We start from the raw sequence: 25,859 nt of genomic DNA on the forward strand, positions 1-25,859 counted from the left end.
CAAGTTCCCCTTTTTATTTATGCTAAACCAGATTAAGAATATTGGCAACTTCACAAAACAGAGATGTCGGCAAGAAGGTATGAGCTGTACAAGTGGCATTATAAAAAGTCCCAAAAGAAAATAAGATGGTAAAAACAACAATAAAAATCAATAAAACACAAAGGAAATGCCAGGTATTTACAGCCTCCGTGTGAGACACAGCTCGGGCTCTAAGCAGCGGCCGCTGAGCGTTTCTGATGGCTCTCAGGGATGGAGTCGGGCGGCTGGCAGTCCAGGAAGGGGCCTCGCACAGTGAGCACCATGCTGGCGCTACAGGCAGGCGTGGTCTCCCGGCAGCTGGGCTACTAAAACTGACACAAAGTAAAGGGTCCGATGTGGCCTAGCCGAAATGACTCTTTGATCACCACATTTCACAACAAACTACTTGGAGTCGGGACGCTGGGTTGAGGATAGCAGATGCAGACGCCCCCGCACTCGGGGGAGAGGTGCTTAGCTTTGTGAGGTGGGGGAGGGAGGCTGGGCTCTATAACCTGGAAGCTTCCATACTAACGAGTCTTCTAATAGTCCTAGAGAGAGAAAAACAAAAGTCTATGTTTATTCTTCACAGAACATTCATTTGAACTTGGGGGGCGGGGGGGAGAGGGGCTCACAAACAACTCTGCCAGGCGGCTGTTCTGCAGCTAAACACTGTCTACACGGTCACAGCTGCATACGCCCGGCTTCTGATCCTCACGGGACAGGACTGGACAAGAAGGGAAGGCCAGTGCTTGCAATTTACTGTCGGCTCAAAGGAGAGATTGCTCTAGTAAAAATGTGTAGAGCGGCTTCCTCTCCAACAGAGAAGGAGGCGGCAGCACCCACAGCACGTGCAAGGTCCAATCTGCCCAGTCCCACACGCAGACTTTAAGTGGGAGGGGAGCGGTGAGCCCAGCAGAGCAACACTCAACCAGTTTAGAATCGGCTACAAAATGGCCAGCCTCTCTGAAATGGCCTGCTGATACTTACAGCTCGTGGTTTTTTGTTTAACTTCAGATCAATCCTGTGATAGGAAAGATAAAAGATATTTGCATTTTAATGTAAAGAAAAAAGGTCCAAGAGTCAGCTACTGCATAGGGCACAAGCTATAACAAAGACTATTTGGTTAAGTAAAGTCCAAATCCTTAACCAGACTAACTAAGCCAGATTTAGTTGCTTACCCAGATGTTATTAAGCCAAGTATCAGTTTAAAAATATGAGCAGATATTCCTGCTACCAGGCAAACTGAGATGACTCAGAAAGAAAGACACAGGCAGTTATGAAAGCCATAGACTTAAAAAAAAATTATTCCAAAACTACATGTTAAAGAGATTGGATTAAAAGGGCATGCTCTATATTAATATGTTAGCTCTGAAACTATAGTGCTGAAAATTACTGAGACACATGATGATTAAGATCAGGAAAGAGACTAAGCGTTTGTATTTCTGGATGAGAAACACAAAAGAAATTACATGAATTTCAATTTTTAAATCTTTCCAAAGTGTCAAAATCTTAAACTACTAATCTCTTTATGAAGCAAAGCCAGAAAATCAATTTAAATATGAATTAAAGTAAAGGTTGGCTATTTAAAAAGAAAGTAAAATGCACAAAGGTGAAGTTTACGTAATTTTGCTTAAGTTATTAAATAAAATGTTACCTCCATCACGTTTTTTCTGTTTTTAAAAAAAACTTCCCAGCCTAACCTAATATACATACCTACAATTAAACAGATAAACTATGGGTTAGAAAGGTCTCAAAAAGGCACATTGGTGTCTACACACTAAACAACACAGCACAAATACTAATGCAAATCAAACTTACTCAAAGTCATAATCAAACATGCCAGACGGGCTGCGGGGCAGCAATGGAAAGGAAGAAAGCAATAGAAATTAATACACTACTTGAACGAATTAGTCGATTAGCCACCCTAGCAAGGTCTCAGCTTTAAGCTTTTAAGCCATAAGGTTTGAAAAAACAAAGCACCAAAGGTTTTGTGGTCAGGAGACCCCCTTTCCTCAACGGTTTCCTATCAGAAGAACAGACTTCGAAAGGAAGCGTTATTTCATTAGAAAACAAGAGAGAGAGATACCTGGAGCCCTTTTATTAGTGGCCAGATTGAGCATTAGAACTTTTAAAATACTTAATTCTGACAAAGAGAATCGAGTTAGAGCATTAGAAAACACAGAGAAAGAAGGGTTCCGTGAGACCATGGCAGTGCTCTGTAGCCAGTACCAGAAACTCCGAGTAACCCATGGGGAACATGGGATGAAAAGGTGATGGAATATGCCCACCAGCTTTTTGAAGCCCCCTTGTATACTTCAGCTAAAACTAAAGATGGCAGCAACATTCTAAACTTTGAAACACAGAAAATATTTCTGCAACATTGTACTCAAGTGTTTGCTCTCCATGTACCCATGGGACAAGGCGTTCTTTTTCTTCAACATTCAGCTTTAGAAGCCTGGAGGCCAACGAGTGGTGGAGTCTGCTTCCAGAAGGCGGAGAGCTTACATTTCTCTGGACACTGAACTGGGGACGGTCAGGGCCACTGGAAGGCACACCAAAGTCTGCAGAGACCCACTGAGAACACAGGACAGTGGACAGCCACAAGTCGCCCCTAACTCGGGGGTGGCGGGGGGCAGGACAGCGGGAAGGCCCCCTTCTGGCAGACCAAGAGTGGGCTGTGGTCTGGGCAGGCCTCCAGGACAGCACCTTCCAGACTGGAGCCAGGTGGGACAGCATCAGCAAATGACTGCTGTTCCCTCCTAGCCGAGTCTGCAGGAGGTAGCAAGCACCAAGCAAGCTTCCTTCCAACACCCTTTGTACATTAGGTTCACTGAAGATGTTTAGGAAGGAGCATACAAAAAAGTGAACAAAGCAGAAATTAGCTCCTGAACTCTGCTAAGCCCCAATCCACTATGCCTAACTCCTCCTGATTTCACCAACTACCTGGAAGAAGTCTACGGTTTGGTGTAGGTGGAAGGGCAGGCAGCCCTCAGTGACGATTTTTAACTTTCCTTCTCTACCAACACTGGGACTTCATCACTGTTAGGCAAGGGCAAGAAACACAAGTCAGAACATGGTGTTCATTTATGAACATTAAAAATCCCTGGCTAATTTTCACATTCTTGAAAAGGGCGGATTCAAGTTATTCCCTTTGGCTAAAGTACCCTATTGATTTCCACTCTGCTTTATTCACCACTAGGCAGTGCCAGGCACACGTGGGCAATCAGACATTGCTGTGCCCGTCTTCTGACAGACAAACGGGTGAGGCAAGCTGAGGAGACACACGACTGTACTGGTGCTGGGGGCAAACTTACAGATAGGCACCAGTGCTCACCCCCATGGCTGACCTGTTGGCCCATAAAGACAGGTGGCCAAACACAAGCCCAGAGTTAAGAAGGCAGGACTCTAAAACCCTTAGGCAGCCCTCTGGTGGCCCAGGAGCCCGGCTTCCCTGGAAAGTAGGGCAGTGAGAGGGGAGAGGAAAACAGGACCACTACACCTGGTTTTCCAAGGAGAAAACACTGCACAGCAAAACAGCTAGCAAAGATCTTTATAAATCTGAAGTCTTTTTCTGGAAGGCATTCTTTTGTAATGCCCAAAGAGCAAAGGGTATTAAAGCACTGTTTTCTCATGGGAATGTACTAAAATTCTCTAGGAAGAAAGTTACAGTTAAGGCTTCAGTCCCTGCAGTAGTCATCAGCTGATCATGCCATTACTGAATATGAAACAACAGCTATTTAGAACCTATAGTATGGGATGGAGGGCACAGAAACATTCAATAAATTGCCCCTTACTCTATAGACACTCTGAAATAGTTAAAGAATTACGCATTAAAAACAGCAGAGTAAACTTAATGAAAGCAATACAGAGTGTGACATTTCATTAGCCTGAATGTCCTTAAAGTACGTATTTCTGAGAGGATGGTTGTCCTATGCTACTACTTGTAAACTTAAATTTGTAAGTTAGAACTAATCTGATCACAAAAGTCAAACAACCTGTAGCCTTATCCTTGCCCCCCCCCCCCCGCCAAAAAAAATGTGAATTCTTTCTATAGTTTTACGATTAGACTGGGAACTCTGGTTTGCACAAAGCAGCACTACTTGGAGGAAGTACTGCTTCTGTAGCCTAAAACCCAAGGCAGCCACCGGTGAGAAAAGAAAATGATAAAAGACTTATTATCAGTGGGTGCCATCCAAGTTCAGACAAGATAGGTAAATTCCCTAAGTTAATGCTTTTCATGCCTGGGGCACTTGGAGCAGGTCGACCCCACAGGTCTGCAAAGCAGCCTACCCCACAAATGAATTGGAGAGCAAGCCCCACACCATTTCTCCAATGTCCCTTTTGACCTCCTCCACATGCATTTTTCCGAAAGGAGTGGGACAAAAGTAGTCTCTGGGTACTGGGTTTCCCTGCTTCCCAGGTGGCGTGAGACCACAGCAAGATTCTTGAGTCTGGAAGCTGGCACCCCCTCTCTGAGAACACATTTCCAAGTCGCTTGTTTATCATACACACCACCCCAGGAAGAGTGGCTGCTAGCATCCTCTCTGGGTAACACCTGACCTCTGTCCACTAAGGTTGTTCCTATCTCATGACACACTGCAAAAACCCCATAGCAGACAGTGTTAGTTAGGGAGACACCGTCACATGTCAAACTCTATAGTGCTCCTCCAAGATCGTAAGTCAGCACATTGCAGACACACAAAATCGAGTGCTTACAAGAGTTCAAAATGCAAACCACGGCGGAAGGGATCAGTTTTCTCCATTCCCAAGAGAACGAGAGGAGGCAGGGACCAGGATTAATTTTCAACTGCCATTACAGTTTCCACTCCCAGAGCCCCTTTCAGCAAATGAACCAAGTCTAAGGGAGTAACATGCTTCTGCACGGCCAAGAGGGAGGAGGGAACCCTGCAGGTCACCAGCTACTACTGCCCACCAGCTCCCTGCTTGGAAAACTCAGAGCCCATCTTTCAGCCCAGAGGAATCCCCTGCCCTCAGCTAGAGCAAGCCTCTGCAGCGCCCTGAGGGGTGGTAATCTGGGGGAAGCACAGGGCAGCAGTGGCTGTGGGTGCTCTGCAGGTGGCAGCACTGCCCCTTACCTGTGCCGATTTTTATTCTTCCGTTTTTTATGGCTGCTGTGGTGGCTCCCTGAGGACGTGGAAGAAGCAGCCTTCTGAGGTTTCACACCCTGCACAGAGCCGTCCAGCTCCTCGGGGTCCTCCTGGGCAGGCTCGTTTTCCTGGTTGTGGAAGTCTGGAGAAGTATCGCTTTCTGTGCCACTTCCTGGCTCCCCTGGAGGGAAGAAACCCAAGTCCCCAAAACACCATCAGCTCTCCTCAGGCAAAGCGCCCATCAGACTAGAAAGGTGCTCTGCGCACGGCTGCTGCTGTACGCTAGCATCCAGTCGAGTCTAAGCCAAACCCACCGCGTGACGGCCCAAAGATGTCTCCAAGGCTGTCACCTTTTGGAAGCAGATCACCAGGGCTTCTTCCCATGGAACTACTGAGTAAACAGCCAAATGCTTAATCAGTGCACCACTAGGGCTCCCTTGAGCATGAGGATGCTGAATACAGTTTGTTCTCTACAGTCCAACTGACAGATCATCCAACCATCACGGTCACTCCGTCCCTGAGAAATTCATCATCTGAAACCCAGTAACCAAGGCAAATGCCCTAAGGGAAACCTAAGACTGAGAAGACCTACTCCAGACAGAGGACTTGAACCAAATACACGAATGCGATGAATCGCCACACTAAAAGCATTCCTGAAAACATTAAGATTTCTGGGGGGTGATGGGTGAGAGGTGAGAACCGACACCACCTGCAGCTGCCCCCGCAACTCCCCAAATCACAGATAAGAGGCCCCCAGAGGGAAGAGAACTCCGTTTCCTGAAGAACTCCAGGTAGTCTGAAATAGGTCTTTAACAAGAGTTGACATAGAGTTCTCATTTAAAAACAACTTCTGGGTGACTTAAATAAAGCAAGATTGCCCTCTCTCCCCTGCCATTCCCACCTTCCACATCCCCATGTGGACCAGCCAGCGGGGCTGAGAATGAAGCTGATGGGCTCCCTTTAGAAGGAAGCAATCACGTTTGAAGAAAGATGGACAGGGAAGAGATGAGGAAACAGCCCAATCTTAACCATGATTCTGTTTCCAGATTGCTGACACCCCAAAGAGAGGGGCTAGCTGTTTATGTTTCTACAGACAAAGGAGATAGACAGGTGGAGTTCTCTTCAGCTCGCAAGGTCTAGAAGAAAGGAGGGAAGCTGATGCTGTGACCTGACCCTGTCCTGTTACTGAAGTTATCCAAAATGTCAAGAAAACCTTGCAGATTCCTGAGAATGGCAATCGTGCCTGCTGAGGTATTTCTTCCATTGCTGATGCTGTCTAAAGGACACTCTGGGGCTCTAGCATAAATGAGCATTTTATACATTAGTGACTTATCAATTAATGCTAAAATGTGACTAGAATGTAACTGATTTCTGTGTAACCCCTTACCTATATAATGTAACCTTACTTAATTGGGATTTGATTAGAAAACATTTGCAAGCGTTTAAGGGAAACAAAAAAATTAATAAAGCAAGGTCCAAAGCAACTTATATAATTATGTATTTTTAAGACTCTAATTACACTTTGGTAAATGCATGCTCCCTAGCCCCCAAAGTTCTTGAAAGTTTAAAAAGGTCAGGGTAAGCCTTTCCCTTTACTGAAGCATCCAAAGTTTCTATGTATGTCCATTAGCTGTTTCTAAACACTGCCCAGGAGTCATGTGAGTAACACAACCAGATGGCTTCTTTTTGTCTCAATGTTAGAAATTGCTGATAAGAATGTCCAAACTGAGCAGCACGTGGAGAAGAGACATGAAAGAATGATTTCTCCTGTTCCCCAGAACAGATAACGGAAATAGAACCAGATTTCAAGCCATGAAACCTACTTGCACTTCAAAAAGACAACATAAGGGGGAGCGCTAGGGCTATAAAAAGTACTCCGACCTTTCTAAACTTCAGGAAAGGTGATTTTCACGTGAAGATTAGCAAAAGGTTTTCAAATTTTAGTACAAAACTAAATAATCAAAACTGTGTGGAATTAGTGAGAGGATACACACACACACATCTATATAGACACACACATATGGAGGAAGATCTCTTCTGAATATAAGAACAGATCTAGAAATCAAAGGATTAAACTTACGGTCAACTGATCTATAAAAAGCGTATTCTTTTTTTAAAAAGCTATCAAGGTAATTCAACAGGGGAGAGATAATCTGTTCAATGAAAAGTGCTGAGACAACTGGAAAACCACCTATCAAAGTATGAAATTGGAGCCCCTACTTCACACCATCCATAAAAATGAACACAAAAGGATAGACCTAAATGTATTAAAGCTATAAAACTCTTAAAATCAGTTGGTAGATACAACAACAAAAGCAGTGACAAAAGAAGTGCCCCACAGGGTTGCCATGGCTGACAGTCTATGGACGCAGACTGCTCCATCGTTTCGCCACGAAGCACTGTAGGTTCACACTGGCAGCCTTTAGGCAGGTCAACGTGTAACACTTGTACCCCCGGGGCTCCAAAGAACCTGCCAGTCCACTCTCAAGTATATGTCCAGGAGAACACAGAGCTTATACATCAACCGCCATAGCAGCATCATTCAGAACAGTCAACTGGAAAACAAGACATCGGGTTTGGGGAGGAGCAGTCCTAACAGTGTAAGTAAGAGTCTTTCATTTACCATACCATACACATGAAAACGCTGCACTGACAAAGTCGTGTTGTACACCTACTGCCGCCATTGTTATCCACTATTTCACATTTATGACAGTATGAAAAAACCCGCAAGCATGTGGCACCTCCAATGGCCTGATCACATGAGGCCGTGGCCCACTCCATGAGCTAGCCGTCAACAACCAGGGAACCTGAGGGGTGGTCTAGGCTGTGGACACCTTCTCCCATTTATCTGTGATGTCTCAGTCTAGCCACAGAAGTTGAGGCAAGCATGGAGGGTGGTCAGTGGGGGGAGCCAGGAAGTTGGGGCTAATAAATGGGGCCCTATTGAGTTATGAGGAACAGACATGGGAGGAATGGGGTCACCTTCCAGGGTGGGGCAACCCCTGACCACCATTCCTAACCCTTGCAGGCTCCATGATGGTGGGAAGGCCCCTCTGGCCATGTACCCGATGGACAGTGGAGGTAGGGGGATAAGGGGAACAGGCACATGGGCACCAGAACGACAGGTCAGGCCTCAGACTCACTGACTTCACAGAACTCGCCTTTGGAGCTGAATCATGTCAGTCAGTGAGTTGTTGGGTGTATGCTATATTCTTAAAAATTCCTTGCAATTGGGAAAAAACTGTAATTAGGATATAGATATTAACATATGTATGTATGTATATATATGTGTGTGTATGTATGTGTGTACACACACACACACATACCCCCCAAAAATTGTATATTGTCTAAGATTTCCTTTAACGAGAAAGTGGCTAGTGTGGACAGGGCAGAACTGGCTATGAGTTGATGATTTGGTGTTAGGGTGATAGGTGTGAACAGTTTCCCATCAAGTTGATTCTGATGCATGGCAAACCAGGTAGCTCAGAGTAGACCTGTGCTCTATGAAGTTTTTTTAAAAATCATTTTATTAGGGGCTCATACAAATATCACAATCCATGCATACATCAATTGTGTAAAGCACATCTGTACATTCATTGCCCTTATCATTCTCAAAACATTTGCTCACCACCTAAACCCCTGGCATCAGCTCCTCATGTTTCCCCTCCCTCCCCACTCCCCCCTCCATCATGAACCCTTGATAATTTATAAATTATTATTTTGTCATATCATGCCCTGTCTGACGTTTCCCTTCACCCCCTTTTCTGTTGTCCGTCCCCCAGGGAGGAGGTCACATGTAAATCCTTGTAATCAGTTCCCTCTTTCCAACCAACTATCCCTCCACCCTCCTGGTATTGCCATCACCACTTGCACCACTGGTCCTCAAGGGATCATCCGCCCTGGATTCCCTGTGTTTCCAGTTCCCATCTGTACCAGTGTACATCCTCTGGTCTAGCCAGATTTGTAAAGTAGAATTGGGATCATGATAGTGGAGTGGAGGAAAGCATTTAGGAACCAGAGGAAGGTTGTATGTTTTCATCGTTGCTACATCGCACGCTGACTGGCTCGTCCCTTTGAGGCTCTATGAAGTTTTCAATGGCCAGTTTTTCAGTAGATTGCTACACCTTTCTTCCAAGGCACCTTTGAGGGAGGGGGTGGGATGGGACACCACACTGAGTACATTATTTGTCCCATCCAAGGACTCCAATGGTGACATATCGAGGTACATCATTTTCTCTTATAATGAAAGGTTTTTAAAATACATATGAATATAAGTAAATAGAGAAGATGCTTCCCCCAACCCCTGATTGACAGTACAACAAGCTCTCCCTTTCAAGCAAGGCTTTTAGGAATGGAGATAACCTATTGCAGAAGTAATTATGCTATATCCACGAGAATCACCCTCTGACACCGTAAGGTCACTTTTCTGTCAACCTCATGCAGTGTCAGAAATGGAAACCCCCTGCTGAGAAGGTGCACGTACGGAAAGAACTTCCCAGTGGCACTGTCTGCCCTGGGGCGACAGCAGAGATAATATGAACCACCACGGAGGAAGGCACAGCCAGACCGCGAGATACTTTCCAGCTTGTAAAAAGAATGTAAGATGGTAACAACAGCTAACACACACTGTGTGCTGTCAGTCAGGGGCTCCTTGGGGCAGTTTAGAAGTCTTCATTATAGATGCTCGGCTCACAACAACGCTATATGCATCCTCCTTCACTGTACCGAGAGGAGACGAAGCAGAGCGAGCCCAGATCTGCACCATGTCTCACAGCTAAGGAAGGACAGAGCTAGGATTTGAATCCAGTCACTTAGCCCACACTGCCTCTCGGTATGTCCTGCACTCCCAGGAGTACGTGTAATAGAATAACTGAGAAATGCACAGTCATATGCACAATCATACCCAATTTCATAAACAAATCACCAACTCTGCATGTGTCATAGGACGCTGCCTAAGCGCCAAGGAAGATGTGTTAAGTCATTACCATACTCAGGAAGTTGGGACTAAAGTAAAGCAGGAGGTGATTCGCCTGTTCAAACGATCTCTGACACTGGACTGACTGTAATGAGAATGAATTCAAGTTCTGGCGAAATATAAAAAGATGGAGGAGAAGGACCTAGGCAGCCTGCCTCTCCCATACCCAATCTCCGAGTAGGGACTTATTTAGGCAAACATACATCTCACCCCGAACAATGCCAATAGTGGAGGCCTGGGAGGGTGGAGAAGTAAGAGGCTGGCAGGGGCATGTGGTCACAGAAGTTTTAAACCATAAATTGATGGAAGGGACAAAGTATTAGCAGGGGAGGGGAGGCTTAACTCGCAGGTCCCTGGGGAGGTGCACAGGGTTTGCCCCAGACTGCTAATCTACAGGTTGGTGGTTGAACCCAACTCTAGAGGTACTGCGATTAGAAGAAAAGGCCTCTCGACCAGTTTACATGAAAATGACAGCCAAGAACAGGCTATGGAAAGTTTTGTTCTATTACACCGGGGTTGAGGGGAAGCTCACGCAAGTCAGAATCAAATCAACCATAGCTAACTACTAAAGACACTGATGGGCAAAACCAACTGTCACCTCATTTGGTGCCAGCAGCTACTGGAGTGCCATGTTCAGTGGGCAAGCCTCCGGATTCTCACCGCACATAGTAAAAGCAAATCAAAGCCATGAACAGAGAACCCTCCTGAGGACCGAAAAAGGTAGCGCCACAGGCACTAACAGGAGTCGCAAAGGACTTCATGGACATTGAGGGCTGTGGCAGAGAAGAGTGGATACAGTTCAGGAAAACCTTCTTCACTGAAGGAATGGGATTTACACCAGACATGGGAAATGAAAAGGGAAACACACGACACCTGTAGCCCAAGCAGAGATGCAGAAATGAGGAAGTTCACTGAGGAGCGAACGTTCGCTCTAAAACAGAGATCTTAGAAAAGGAGAGATGAGTTGGGAAGGCAAGTTGAGGGGAGTTCCAAATGTCAGACTACGGAATTTTTATGGGGGGGGGGGGGCAGTGTGAGGTGATAGTTAAGAGAATCAATTGGTTGCATAACCTTGGTTCGCCCTGGCTTGGTTCCCTCCTCTGGAAGATGAGAATTCTTCCTCTCCTGTGTCACCAATGTCTGAGTATCTCTTAAAGACCAGGCCCTGCTGGGCTCTGGGCCCCACACCACAGAGCACGCCATTTCTATCGCTCCTCAGTGGGGCTGTAGTACAATCCTGCCAAGTGTGCAGTCAAAGTCATGAGCAGGACGTAACCAGGGGAAGCCACTAGGAAATCAGAGGCAGAACAAATAATGAATAGCTATGGAGCCCTCGGTCCAAGCCTGTGTTCTGGGATTATTAGGCTAGAAGTGTTTTATCAGAGCAGCCAGATAGGAAGACTAAACACGGCGCTACTGAAGTCCCAGTACAACTACAAAGTGCGGATGATTTTCTTCTGTGGCTCATACAAGCAGAGGAGGAGCGGACACGGAGGGAGCAGCAAATCACTTACTAACCCTCACAGTGCTGCAGAGACGCTCTCAGTCAGCAAAGACTCAAGGGTAGTGAGAGAGAGAATACTGCCACCGTGTGAGGACCATAAAGCTGTTTCTCCTTCATGAACGTGAGTGACTCGTTTTAAAGGTAAGAATGTCCGATGATGACTAGGTCTAACAAACTAGCCAATGAGACACTCATTAAAGAAAGGATGGCTACTAATTGGGGGCACAACAGTAACTTATGACTAACACAGGAAACGGTATGGGAACAAAAGGAGATCTGAGAGCAAAGATTCCAGCTGTCCTTTACTGACCTGCGGGAATGAGCTAAGTGCTGAAGAAAGGTTGGGCTTGAGGAAGACTCCAGAGATCCAATAAAACCAGTACCTTGAAAGGAAACTGGCTCAAATCTGCCTATTTCACTTTTCCTTTACTCCATGCTTTTCAGAAAAATATGTGATGCTTCACAACGTGCATGCAATGCCCCCTTGGAAACCAAACTAATTCACTGTGTTCTTCCAGTTGGGATCAAACAGGAAGACAAAGAAAGCAAAAAAGAGGCCACTCCTGGGGGAAATCTCCAAAATGCACTAAAAGAAGACAAAAGTACAAACTCCCAACTCTTTAAAATCTACAAATATGAGGGCTCAGGTAAAAAGAAAATGATTGGACATGATGGTGGCAACATATGCATAAATGTGCTTGATACAAGTGATGTATAGATTGTTGTAAGACCTGTAAGAGCCCCAATAAAATGATTTTTTTTAATCTACAGATATGAAAGCCAAAATTCTAAGGGAAAAAAATCCAATGTGTGCTGTATTCTATCAACGATCCAAAGCCTTTCAAGGCAATGTGTGATACAGAAGCCGAGATGTGACGGATGCTATCAAATGGAAAGGCAGAAGCAGACCAGGCCCTTCAAGAAATTAAAGCTGGGTTTGAATCAAGGCTGACCGGTTCTTCCTGATTCAGCCACAGCCAACAAAGCAAAACCACAATGGGCCAGACTGATAAAACGTGGGGATCTTCAATGGGAAAACCGGTCAACACCTGCTGGACGCAATTTCCTTCTGAGAAAACAAGGGCAGTGCACAGGCTACATAGCAACCAAGCCTCTTCCCGGGCTGGCACAACAGCGTACTGCATAGATGTAGCCCAAGCCCACTTCAAATAGGTTCCTCTCTGAGTTCCTGAAAGGGCTCTGTTCGCCTCTAGCAAGTCTCCCCTTCCAGGCGTCCAACCAGTAATGTCCTCCACTCCAGTTGTCATTCCAGGAGCCCAGGTCAGGACCCAGGCACAGATTCTGTCAAGTCTTGTCTGTCAAGGTTTCAATTAATCAGCTGTGCCTGAACCAGCGTGAACTGGGTTGAAGCCCAGCTATGAGCCACCTGGGCCTTCCAGGGACCGTTGCGTCAAGAACATGATCTAGAAAGTAAGCAAATCCCTTCAGCCTAGCCCTCACGGGGTTCTTACTAATCCTCTTCAGTCCAATGACAGACAAGCCAACACACTTGAGGACTCACCAGAAGAAACGGATGACAGAGGGTGATCCTTACAGACTCGAGTTCACATTAGAGAACTACACTTCACTGTGCATAAAAAAGTAAAGACAAGTGTGGAAATACGTGCAGAGAAAACGACTTTTAAAATTAAACAGCAGAGTTAACAAAAAATAAAATAAAAGAGGGTGGGGTGGAGGCGGGGAACTGATTGCAAGGATCTACATGGACATCCTCCCTGGGGGATGGGCAGCAGAGGGGTGAGTGAAGGAGACACCGGGCAGTGCAGGATATGATAAAATAATGATTTGTGTATTATCAAGGGTTCGTGGGGGAAGAGGGAGCAGGGAGGAAGAAAAATGAGGAGCTGATTCCAGAGGCCCAGGTGGAGAGCGAGAGTTTGGGGAATGATGGGAGCAGCGAGTGTATAGGTGTGCTTTGCACAAGTGATGTATGTGTGGATTGTGATAGGAGTTGTATGAGACCCAATAAAATGATTTTTAAAAAAAGAATTTCTGGAAACTGAAGAAATAACTATTTTTTTAATCAAGGAATGTTCAATAGAAGATCAGATACCACTGGAAGGATTAAAGAACTACAGAACAAAATTCAAGGGCAACACATACAGAAACAAAACGCTCTCTAGAAGAGATGACTAAAGATAAAATCAGGTTTGCTGTCCATTTAAGGGTTAACCAGAGTATCAGAGAGAGAGGAGAGACAGCCAATGCGGTATCTGAAGAGACGCGCTGGGAAATTTTCCAAACCTTGATGAAAAATACCAAACCACAATTTCCAGAAGTCCAATAAAACCCAAGCCCAATAAATAAAGAGAAATTCATACTCAGCCACATCATAGTGAACTAAAGAAAATCAAGCCCCAAACAAAAGCAGATAAACCAGCACTCAGCATGTAAGCGGTGGGGGGAATAGCACAGCGCACAAGAAAAGGGGGCTGCTGACCGTTTGAATGCACAAAATCCCGAATTTGTGTGATTCTGGATACTCTGCTTTATTCCAAAACAGATTCAAGGGCACCAAGATTTATGTAACAAAGCCCAGTAGAATAAATGTAAATTGAGAAAACCAAGGCAGAGACAGATGCTTGTTCTAAATGCCTACTTACTCCAGAAGGGATCCCAGATGTGTCTCTCCACATTTTAACACCTACCCAGAGTCCACTGCAAGGTTTGCAGCCAAGGCCAACCAGTTACTCAGGGAAAACAACTATTCCTGAAGTGAGCAGTGATAGTAAAAACATCTACAGCATCTCACAGTAAATATAGCGCCACCATTTACAGGACATCCCCCAAGTGTAATTTAGCAAAATCCACTTTATAAGGCAGACCAAAAATAGAATATGATGCCCAGGAGCAGTGAATTATTTAATGTGGCTCTTCCAGACAAAGTCTCCAACTCCCACCAATTACCTTTCCCTGCATGGATCTGGTAAAAGCTTGCGGAGGATTACTGATAGGATTCACCTGTGAGGGATTGGGAACCGGATTCCCTGGCATGCCAGCCTGGTGTGTATAAAATGAGTTCTCTGAAAAGCAGGAGAAGGGATCTCATTACCAGCAAGTCAGGAGAGTGTCATCTGGACCTGAGATCCCTACACCATGAACTTTGGGATCCAGAAGACAGCTCTACCATCAGAGGAGCAGCTGCAGAACCAGAAGCTGGAGCTTGGAACAGACTGATGGCCTTCCCAGCCCATGGAGCAAGTTTGTGGAGTGGGGTGCCTCTGGGCACTTAATCGGGTAAGTTGGACTTGCTGACCCACCGAAGTGGAGTGAGTGCCTTCAGAGGCACTGAGGCTTACTAGAGTGGGATGGCTCCAGGCACTAATTCAGGGAGCTGGGTTTGTGGACCCCAGAGAGCCTGAGTTGAACGCCCCTTTGGGCATGTATTAGCCGATCTGAAAGAACTTTGTAACATGTCCTGATGAAGAACTAAACTCCGAGCATTTCTCACCGGCATTACAACTTGTTAGGCCCCCTTAATGAAGTCTTTCATCATAAATTTTGTCTGTGAGTTCTATGTAACCATTGCAATGGATAATGGAACCAGAGGTAAAACAGACATTAGTTACAACTGCGCTGATGCAGCCCAGCGGTGTAGCGTGATCCAGGAAGAAGGCTTTAGAGCAGCGGTTCTCCACCTTCCTCATGCCGCGACCCTTTACCACAGGTCCTCACGTGTGGTGACCCCTCCCCACACACACATCCATAAAATGATTTTCATTGCTACTTCATACCTGCAATTTCACTGCTGTTATGAAACGGGCGACCCCTGAGAAAGGGTCGTTCGACCCCCAAAGGGGTTGCGACCCACAGGTTGAGAACCGCTGCTTTAGAGGAATGGGTGGACTGCAAAGGATCCCAAAAATCTTCACTAAGTAAACATTTGGCTGACCTTTCTTCTGTAAGTACAGAGGCGCATCTAATCAATCCTGGTGGGTAGTTCAGAGCCATATACAGAACTATCAACTGAGCCAGGGTGGACTACAAGTCCTCAGGGAACAGAGGCATCAATCAAGGACACCTGCACTAAAGAGACAGTCATTCCATCTCAATCCAAAGGAACGAGGTCAAAGATGTCCTTTAAGCAGTCTCACTACTCCAAACAAAGATGATGATCTAGGTCTACAGTCTAGGAGTAAACCAATTTAAAAAAATCTACCCGAGTGTTATGGGAAAGAAAAATCAAAGACTCAGTGCAATGGTAAGGTTAGGAAGGAAGGAGTTAAAATGCCTACCAAGTTCTAAATGGGAGAGAAGTACCATAATGGAGGAACTGGACAAATTTAGGGGAACAGGGCAGAGAAGTATTTTTTTTAATGCATCTGCATGGGTATTTCCAGAAGAAAATGCATGACTACAGTTGAAAAGGTCAGGGGCAGAACTAATGGTTTAGAAATCTGTACCGTGGAGATAATAAATTCCCAGACGACAAAATCCTATCCTCATCAAGGGCTCCAGGAGAATGATGGCAACATATGTACAAATGTGCACGACACAATGATGTGTGTATGGACTGTGATGAGAGCTGTACGAGCCCCCAAAATGATTTTTTTTCCCTTAAAAACCCTTTTCCTCTGAGTGCAGAGTGGAGACTCAAAGCCCATTGGTAGCCAACCAGACACCCCCTTACTAAAGGTTTGTGGGGAGGAGATGAGCCAGTCAGGGTGCAGGGTAGCAACGATGAAACATATAACTTTCCTCTAGTTCCTAAATGCTTCCTCCTCCCCCACTATCATGATCCCAATTCTACCTTACAAATCTGACTAGACCAGAGGATGTACACTGGTACAGATAGCAACTGGAAACACAGGGAATCCAGGACAGATGACCCCTTCAGGACCAGTGGTGAGAGTGGCGATGCCTGGAGGGTGGAGGGAATGTGGGGTAGAAAGGGGGAACCGATTACAAGAATCTACATACAGCCTCTTCCCTGGAGGAGGGACAGCAGAGAAGAAGGCGGGGGGAGACGTCAGACAGTGTAACATGACAAAATAATAATAATGTATGAACGATGAAGGGTTCTTGAGGGAGGGGGGAGGGGGGAGGGAGGGGGAAAATGAGAAGCAGATATTAAGGGCTCAAGTAGAAAGCAAATGTTTTGAGAAAGATGATGGCAACAAATGTACATATGTTCTCGACACAGTGGATGTGTGTATGGATTGTGATAAGAATTGTACGAGCCCCAAATAAAACAATTTTAAATAAACTGTAAAAAAAGAGGAGAAAAAAAAGAAAATGATTAGGGCAAAGAATGTACAGATGTGCTTTATACAATTGATGTATGTATATGTATGGATTGTGATAAGAGTTGTATGAGCCCCTAATAAATTGTTAAAAAAAAAAAGGGGGCTCTAGTAGAAAGAACATGTTTTGGAAACAATGATAGTAAAATATGTACAAATATGCTTGATACAATTGTTGTGTGGAATATTAAAAGGTCTGTAAGAGCCCCCAATAAAATGATTTTAAAAAAATCCTTTCCCCTCAAAGCCTTGGCTAAAATGCCATCAAAAGACCTGGATTTCCTAAGATAAGCCATTTGAAGGACGTCTATTACCATGATGCAGAAGGACAGACTGCACGGCTTGCAGAGGAAGCATCCGATAGCGCCCCGCGTGGAGTCTGACACATCTCTCTGCTGTCACTAAACCAGAGAAGACTTAGACTCTATGGCCTATATCAAGAATGACACAACTCATCTTCGAAGTAAATATTTTCTAATCTCCACTTCATATTTGGGGATAAACATATAATCTGTTTACAAGATCAAAAGTATCTAAGAATTACTGAAATGAGTTCAGTGGGATTTATTAAGTGCAATGTAGTGAATTCTTTAATATGGCTCTTCCAGCCTTAGCTTTGATTACTCCCAAATGAACCTTTCATTTCCTGATGGTCTAGGTAGGAAGGTGGGGAAGTGACTGGATTGTGTCATTCAGCTGTGAGTGATTGTTAAGAAGGTTAACTGTGATTGCCACCTTACTGGAATAAAATGAGCCCGCTCAGAAACATGCAGTGGGGAATCTCACTACCCAACAAAAAAGAGTCAGGAGTACTCCTGTCTCTTCAGACCCCTGAAAGCCCTGCTCACTGACCCTCCTTAGTCTGGAAGACAGAGGAGCAGCGGCAAGAGCACCAAGAAGCAGAGTGCTTTGGGCAAGCAGCTGGTTTGTGGAGTGGAGTGCCTGTGGGTACTGGGTTTGCTGACGCATGGAGCTCGGTGAGATGGGCATGCCTTTCAGGCCCTTATTGGCAGCCCTAAAGCTTTTTTACCATCGCATGAGCCGGACAGAGGTTGAGGGCCTGAGAGAGGCCTGCCAGCAGGCACAGCAAAACAAAAACAAAAACTGTCCTGAATGAACCGGTGTATCCTGACGTCTCACCTCAACTATAACCTGTAGACTTCCCAAGCAAGCCCCACAGTCATGAACGTTGTGAGTTCCGTGTGGTCACTGCCATACATTTTTGAACCCAGTAGAGAAATGAGTGTAGTGCCGTGAGAGGGACTGTCGGTGTCAAAACAGGATCTAGAAGGATGGAGTGTGGAGGCACAGCTGACCCCTGCCTCGTGGCAATAAGCTATGGAGGCTGGAGGAGGCTGGCTGCAACCCCTACGCCATTTCCACATAAATACGTTCGAAGTTTTCTAGTTCCCTTTCCTTTAATTTTAAAGCAGTGAGAGAAGGGTAGTCCATAAGAATTTAAAAGCCTTATCAGGGATGGAAGTCCCTGGGGCACACACAGTTTGTGCTCCGCTATTAAACGCCCCCAGTTGGCAGCTCCAAGTGGCCCAGCAGCACCAGGAGAGAAAGGCCCGGGGACCTGCTCTGGAGACGGGCAGGGCAGAAACCCCGTGGAGCAGCTCCACTCTGTAGTGCCTGGGGCAACAGCAATGGGCTGAGCAGCGCTGAGGGCCTAGCTGTCTCTGATCATTTAAAATCAACTTTTAGATGGTACGAGGTGGAGGAACACAGCAGTTTCTCCCTCCAAAGACAACCACAATTTACTCACCCAGGAGTACCCAAGAGCACTGTTAACTGTAGAGAAGAGGCAAGAACCAAGAGATGTAGTTCTCAGACACACAGCTGGAGGGGGACTTAAACAGAGGGACTGTAGTGGCCTAAAAATGACAGGAAATTTTAAAAAAATAAATAAAAACCCAACTTACTTTTTTCAATGAGCTGGTCCTGAACTCCTGCCAGTGCACTTACTGCCTGAAAAACAAAAAATGTACCAATTGCTACAGAAGTCGTCACAGACCTCCGGCAACCACTCAGGAAGGGAGGCAGGGGAAGCAAAAACTCACAGAACTGAAACTTGAGGTTATCCTCAACAATGGGCTGTGCAAGAGCCCACCGCCACCCCGGCCAGACTTACAGCTGCTGAGGTCACGGAGGATTTACTGAAGAGCCGCTCAGCCTCCTTAAACTTCCGGTTCCTTCGATCGTTTTTGCTGTTGGAGTTTCTAAAACACACAGAAGAAACTCAGGTTCGAAAATGAATAGCTCAGGGTCAAGTGTTAACAAACTTTTTATTTTCCTACCACATTCCATCAAAGAATGGCACCGTAATTAATGGCCACTCCCAAGGAAGAATTACCTTCAGGTGGAGTTGTTGCTTAGAGAAAATAAAACATGCATCTGTTTTCAAAATGAAGAACTGGGGATATGAAGTTTTACTTAATAATTTAAAACGCCATCATTAACAGAAGGGAAAGAGGAGGAGAAGGAGTGGAGGAGGAGGAAGAGCAAAGGCAGAGGCCAAAAAAAGATCATTCAGATGAAGATTATGTGAAAACAGGCTCAGAAAGAAATCTTTGAAACCAAAAAATGGGTAAGAGATGGATAAAGGCCATACAGACACAGATGAAGAGGTTCCTAAACTGAGACATGGTATCCACGCATGCAGAGTGGAGGCCTACAGCCACACGGACAGGCCTACACACAACAAAGAACACTATGGTCCTTCTAAGTAGACCCAACCAAAAGGCCAGGGACGCCTGAACCCACCCAGTGGCTCTGCAGAACGAAGGCCTGGGGATCTGCCCCGCCCAGGCTGCGGCCCGTCCAGTGCCAGCGAAGCAGTGATTCCTCCGACTGCCAATCAGTTCTGGCGCACAGCGACCCCTTTGCAGGGTTTATGAGGCTTTGAAAATCCTTGTGCAGCAGAGAGCCTTGTCTTTGTCCCTTGGAGTGGTTGCTGAGTTTGCCACCAGGGCTCCAATGGGGCAATTCTACTGTCACATGGGTCAATGTGAACTGGCAATGTGGTGGCACCTAATGACAACACAGTCCCTGGATGAAATGGAAAACTAGAAACTAGAATTTCGGAGACTCAGGTGATAATTTTGTGGTAGGTGTCATGAGTCCGTTTGCCTCATAGCTTGGGTACTACTCAGAAATTCATAAATACCTAGCTGTGTCTCTGTTACGAAGTTGTCTGTTAGATAAACTTCATTTTTAAGTCATAAAGTGAAAACCAGGGTTCCTTACAGAAAAGGGTTCTCCAGGTAGGGGCAGAAAAAGGGCAAGGTGAGCCAAAGAAATCACAAAGCAGGACCGTGTCCTAAGACTGACAGGGTCAGGTCAATCCAACAAGAACCAGCCTGCAACGGCTCCTCCTAGCCGCATTTGGGGCCAAGAGTGAACAGTTATGGTTGTGAAGTCACTGAGCTTGTCATTTCTATACATCTCTACGTATTCCAAACATTTTACTAAAAGACTAAGAAGCCTCTCAAACCAGACTCATTGCCAGCCAGGCTTTTCCGACTCACAGCGACCTTATAGGAGGGCAGAGCTGCCCCTGGGGGTTTCTAAAACTCTAACTCTTCCTGGGAGTAGAAAGCCTCATCTTTCTCCCTCCAGACAGCTGGTGGTTTCAAACTGCTGACCGTGCAGTTAGCAGCCCAACTGACAGCCACACCTCTGGGGGAGGAGGGAGAGTGACATAGTAAATCCCAACACAGATTTTTTTTTCTTTTAATTCGCGAGTATACAGGGATAAGACAGATGGGAGAGAGAGGAGGTAAAGAGAAGACAGTGAATGAAAGAGAACACAAGTAGAAGGCTCTTTTTGAGAATGCCAGTAAGAAAAGTAAACTAAGCCACTGAATAAAACATCTGAGGGAACAGTATATTCATTCACATTGCCTGCATAGGCCCCCGAATTATTCAATTACAAAGGAAAAACAAAAATTTTTACAATGGCGAAATCAATCAAAGTGAGCAACACCAGCAGCAGGGCGAGCTGATACGTCACTGTTGAGCATTGCTGACAACAATGCACTCGCGGGTGCAGTAGGAATCCCGAGCCCGTGGCACTGTCAGACAACGGCACAAAAAGCACTAACCACAAAAAAGCCTCCCTGAGAACTGATCTTGGAGATCTACGTGTAACCTCCTCTCTGGGAGATGGGCAATGGGGAGGCGGGTGAGGGGAGACGCCGGGGAGTGTAAGATAAGATATAATAATTATTTATAAACTATCAAGGGATCAGGGGGGGAGCGGGGAGGGAAGGGAAGGGGGGTAAAAAAAAGGGAAACCGAGCTGATTCCAGGAACCCAAGTGGAAGGTGAATTACGAGAATGACGAGTGCAACGAATGTATAAGGGTGCTTTGCTCAATTGATGTATGTACAGATTGTGATAAGAGCTTTATGAGCCCCAATAAAGATTTTAAAAAACCGCAACCTTAAAAAAAAAAAAAGAGCCTCCCTGGTACTCAGACACAGCACCAATAGAATGCCTCAACACTGACTAGCCTTGAATCCAAACAAAGTCACAGCATGTGGTGACTTAAAAATTAAGGCTGCATATTAGATGATACTGTTAACATAACATTAATTTCTCAGGGAGAAAATTGTGGCCGAGAGAAACAGTCTTACTCTAAGGATGTGCACGCGGACGTATTTGAGCCAAGAATCACGACAGGTCTACTGTGTGGAACTTTCAAATGGTTTAGGAGAAAAGTTCATGAGGGAAGGAGGTAGGTGACAATTAAGGAGAAGGAGGGAGAGCTTCAGGATTCAGGATGGTCGCAGAGTGGTTTTGTACCTTGGTGGTGGCGGCAAGGAGTCAACTCTCCAGTCGTAAAATGACAGAAAAGAACCCCTGGTGTTCCTATGTCAATTTCTGACTCGGGATACTGTGCTGTGGGTGTGCAAGAGTCAATACCAGGGGAACGGAGTGCCGTCGCTGGACACGACACTGCCATTCTGAAGCTTCCTAAAAATCTCCAATCGTGTCGAAATAAAGTCGGCTTGGTTTGTAAGTTGTGTCTTTGTTGTTAGGTACCGGCAAGTGCAGCTCCGTCTGTCCCATCCTCACACACAGCCGCTGTGTCATCCATCTCTTCCAGGGGCTTTACCCAGCAGGAGAGTCTTCTCCAGGAACTGGTCTGTGGCAAATTCAAAATTTCCTGCCAAGATTATAGTTTAAATGCTTTGACTCGGCTTCCTTCTCCCTATCCATTGCCCAGCTTTGTTCACATATGGGAGGCGATTAAAATACCACAGAACATCTTCGTCCCCAAAGCGCTGTCTTTGATTGTAATCACTCTAAGGAGATCTTGAGCAACAAATGTTCCCAATGAAAAATGGTCTGCTGCTTCTACGCGGATTGAGCATCTAAGTCAAATGAAATCCCTGACAACTCTAAAATGTCCCCTCTTTCATAAGGCTGTCTGTTGGTCTAGTTATGAGGATTTGTGTGTCCTTTAGGTTGCAGTAAGGAGCCCTGGAGGTTGCATGTTGGCGCCAAATCACAAGGTCAGCAGTTCAAAACCACAAAGGAGACTTACAGTCTGGGAAACTGAGAGGCAGTTCTACTCTGTCCTATAGGGTTGCTGCGTTGGGATCCACTCAGTAGTGAGTTTGGGGTTATGTTGAAGTGTATTCCATGTTGAAGGATGTACTCTTTGACCTTCACTAATAAATACTTCAAGTTGTCTTGCACACCACAAGATGTCAATGAGTACTCCTCGAATCCTCCTCGATGTGCAGCTTCTCAGATTATTGGCTCAGCACACAGACTGAACAAGAATGAGTGAGATACTACCCTACTTTAAACTGTCCTGACTGTAACCCACACACTGTCCTTTTGTTCCATTTGAACAGTTTCCACACGAGAATATTCAAGAGTCCTGGAATTCCCATTCTTCCCAAGATTAGCCATAATTTGCTATCTACACAATTGAGCACTTTTGCATAGTCAATAAAATACAGGTAAACATCTTTCTTGTATTCCCTGACTTCAGCAAGGATGTCCCTCATTCAACATCTAGCTTGAATTTCAGGCAGTTCCCCATTTTAAAATTTTTAATTATTTTCAACCATTTTTTAACTATCTTCAGCAAGTTATGCACAAAACACACACACTACCACCATCACCACCACCACCCCCAGAACCCAAACCCACTGCCATCAAGTCAATCCCAACTCATAGGGACCCAATACAGGTTTCTAAAGCAGTACATCTACATAGGAGCAGACAGCCTCAACTTTCTCTCTTGAAGCAGCTGGTGGATTTGAACAGGTAATCCTGTGGTTAGTAGTCCAATGCAAACCAGACAATGAGGGAAAAGCAAGTATAACATGCCAGAATATAGAAGGCCATCAAGTGTTATGTACTATTTTTTCCATTTTTCTACAGTCCTGATAATTTTCAGAAACTTAGAAATCTTCTAAGAATATTTGGATGTCAAGAGGTAACTCTGCTGTATGACAAAATAATAATCTATAAATTATCAAGGGCTCATGAGGGAGGGGAGAGCAGGGGGAGGGGGAAAAAAGAGGACTTGATGCAAAGGGCTTAAGTGGAGAGCAAATGCTTTGAAATGATGAGGACAGAGAATGTACAGATGTGCTTTACACAATTGATGCATGTATGGATTGTGATAAGAGTTAAATGAGTCCCTAATAAAATGTTTTTTTAAAAAATTTTAAATAAAATCTATTTCAGGGGAGAAAAAAAAAGATAAATCTGCTGCACAGGATCTCTTTAGAGTACTGAAAAGCAAGACTGTTACTCTGAGGACAAGGAGTGAGAGTGACCCACGCCAGGGTAATTCCATTGCGTCACATGCATGTGAAAAATTGGTCATTGAACAAGGAAGACTAGAAGAACCGACACATTTGAATTACGGTGCTGGAGAAGACTCCTGAAAGTACTACAGCTGCTAAGAGGACACACGGATCGTCTTGCAAGAAGCAAGCCAGAGTGCTCCTTGGAGGCAAGCATGGCAAGGCTTCATCTCACATGCTTTGGACATGGTTGGTGGGAGAGACCAGTCCCTGGAGAAGGACATCATGCTTGGCATAGTAGAAGGGTGGCCCAAAAGAGGACGCCCTTGAGATGGATTGGCTCAGGCATAGGAACAATTGAGGATGGCGCAGGACATTTTGCAGGGTTTTGTTCTGTTGTGCATACGGTTGCTATGGGTCAGAGCCGACTCTATGGCACCTAAAACAACAGAATGGTACAGTGGGCCCACAAGTATGGCAAACATTACAAGGTGGAAGCCAGCCTGAATAAAATGTGGAAAACACTAGTGAGTGATCATGTGCTGCATTTCATCTTCTAACTCATCAATCCTGTGCCACATGCCAACCGTTTCTATTTTACAGACATGGGAAATGTTCAAGGCTACTCAGTGAGACCAAGTCAGAATTCAAGTTCAAATCCAGGCCTCATTCCAGCCAAGAAACAAGAATCCTAAAAACAAGGATTACTAGGGCTCATTTCAGAATATCGTAATAAGCTTCTGACACTCACTTCTGATTGGTCAGATACCGATCCCAGCCACGAATAATATTGCCATACATCTGAGTGTCTTCCAGGTAGCTTCCTTCAAAAGCATAGATCTGCCTTTCCAAGTTTGCGAGCGTCTCCTAGGAGATGAAAAGCAGGGAGATGGGTAATGCCTTCTAAAAGACCCTATGAAGCCATGACCAAACTAAAATTGTGGTATGTGAGGTACCCGCCTAACCAAGCTCAGGGACAGGAAAGCGCACTGGGGCGCGCAGTGTGGTCACCAGGCAGGCTGTTCAGGATGAGGTGGTCCTGACCATTGAGGGGTACTGCGCCACACAGAGCACAGATGAGAATATACGGGGCCTGTCCTCAGAAAAACGTAAGACACATGCAATAGTCTGTGTATCTCTGGGGGGGGGGGGGGTTCACGGTAGCCCAGGGTGTCAGAAAGCGCAGCTGCGGCAGAACATGGACAGCTTCCTCCCCCACGCACTCAAGGTAGGGCCCGACCCCGGGAGAGGGCAGGATTAGTCCTCCAGCACCACCGCCTCCCCTCTGCCGAGGCTGCTGGTTGCCATGGAAACCTGGAAGGCCAGCTTCAGGTGAGCCGGCCTCCCAGACCCACGCTAAAAGGCGGAGGGGGGGGTGGTGGGGGTGGTAGGTGGGTGTTGGCGGGATGTCTTCGCCACCAGGGCTCCTGGGGACCAGGATGCACATCACAACCCCCCGCCCCGTTCCTATCCCCACCCACCCCCGTCACCCATCGCCTTCTAGAGACCCTAAACATACCACACCCCGCCCATCAAAAGCCCCAACCACCGGATCTACCTCAAGTCCCCCAAAGACACACCCTCTCCGTCTCCCGGGGGAGACTACGTCCCCCACCCACGTCGGTCTCCTACCCCAACCCCACCCCTCAAAGCCCAGACAAGCCCGCCCCCACCCTCACACTCGAGGGCACGCCTGCCCTCGCCCGCGCGCCCCTCCGAAGGCCCCACACACCACGTTCGGCGCTTCCACAGCCCCCGACTCGCCCAGCTGCGGCTCCCACGCTCGCCCGCGGCCCCGGCGCCGGCCGCCCGGCTCCCTTCCACGCCCCCTCCGAGCCCTCGCGGCGCCCGCGCCCCGCCCCCCAGGCCCAAAGCCCGGCCCCGCTCGGCACCGTCGGGAAATGGAGCCGCCCGCGGGCCGCCGACTGCGCAGCCGGGGCTCAGGCCGCGGGGCTCGGCCCGCCGCGCGGCGCCCTCACAGTAACGGCCTGGCGCGGCCGAACCGGGGCCTGGCGGCCGGGCCGGCGCCTCCACCTGGCCCTCGCCTCTTTACCGCCAGCTCCTGCTTCCGCTTCACCAGCTCGGCCAGCTCCCGCCGCGTGTCCGGGATCTGCGGCGGCGTCGCCTTGTTATGCATCGCCATGTTGGGCTGGGGCGGGAGGCGGCGGCGCGAAGCTGGGGGCGGGCCCTGCGCGCCACGGTCGCGCCGCGAGG

The 25,859-nt window shown here is 46.5% G+C and overlaps 1 protein-coding gene across 3 annotated transcripts; it reads right to left on the minus strand.

The window, feature by feature from the left end:
• MEAF6 (MYST/Esa1 associated factor 6) lies at positions 1 to 25,855 on the minus strand. Of its 3 annotated transcripts, XR_012785351.1 has the most exons (8): positions 25,699 to 25,855; positions 24,397 to 24,512; positions 19,004 to 19,091; positions 18,795 to 18,840; positions 5,115 to 5,307; positions 1,673 to 1,731; positions 1,006 to 1,039; positions 1 to 566 (listed from the first exon to the last, which is right to left on the minus strand). XR_012785351.1 is itself a non-coding variant. In XM_075554032.1 (7 exons), the coding sequence occupies exons 1-7, from the start codon at positions 25,786 to 25,788 to the stop codon at positions 558 to 560; spliced, it is 576 nt and encodes a 191-aa protein (XP_075410147.1). In that variant the 5' UTR covers positions 25,789 to 25,855; the 3' UTR covers positions 1 to 557. The 3 variants fall into 3 exon arrangements, 2 of the variants coding, with proteins under 2 accessions (XP_075410147.1, XP_075410151.1); XM_075554032.1 differs by lacking the exon at positions 1,673 to 1,731; XM_075554036.1 differs by lacking the exons at positions 1,006 to 1,039; positions 1,673 to 1,731.
• Between the last annotated feature and the right edge of the window lie 4 nt (positions 25,856 to 25,859).

Source organism: Tenrec ecaudatus, chromosome 1 (assembly GCF_050624435.1).
Source record: "Tenrec ecaudatus isolate mTenEca1 chromosome 1, mTenEca1.hap1, whole genome shotgun sequence".
In the NCBI taxonomy this organism is placed as follows: domain Eukaryota; kingdom Metazoa; phylum Chordata; class Mammalia; order Afrosoricida; family Tenrecidae; genus Tenrec; species Tenrec ecaudatus.

What these genes read in the sequence shown, in the direction of transcription:
- MEAF6 (XM_075554036.1), bottom strand. Translation starts at nt 25,788, where the DNA reads ATGGCGATGCATAACAAGGCGACGCCGCCGCAGATCCCGGACACGCGG. An exon ending in CGGTATCTGACCAATCAGAA is followed by an intron (nt 19,092 to 24,396) that starts GTGAGTGTCAGA and finishes TGTGTGTTTTAG; the next exon opens with AAACTCCAACAGCAAAAACG. An exon ending in GGACCAGCTCATTGAAAAAA is followed by an intron (nt 5,308 to 18,794) that starts GTAAGTTGGGTT and finishes TCTTCCCTCCAG; the next exon opens with GGGAGCCAGGAAGTGGCACA.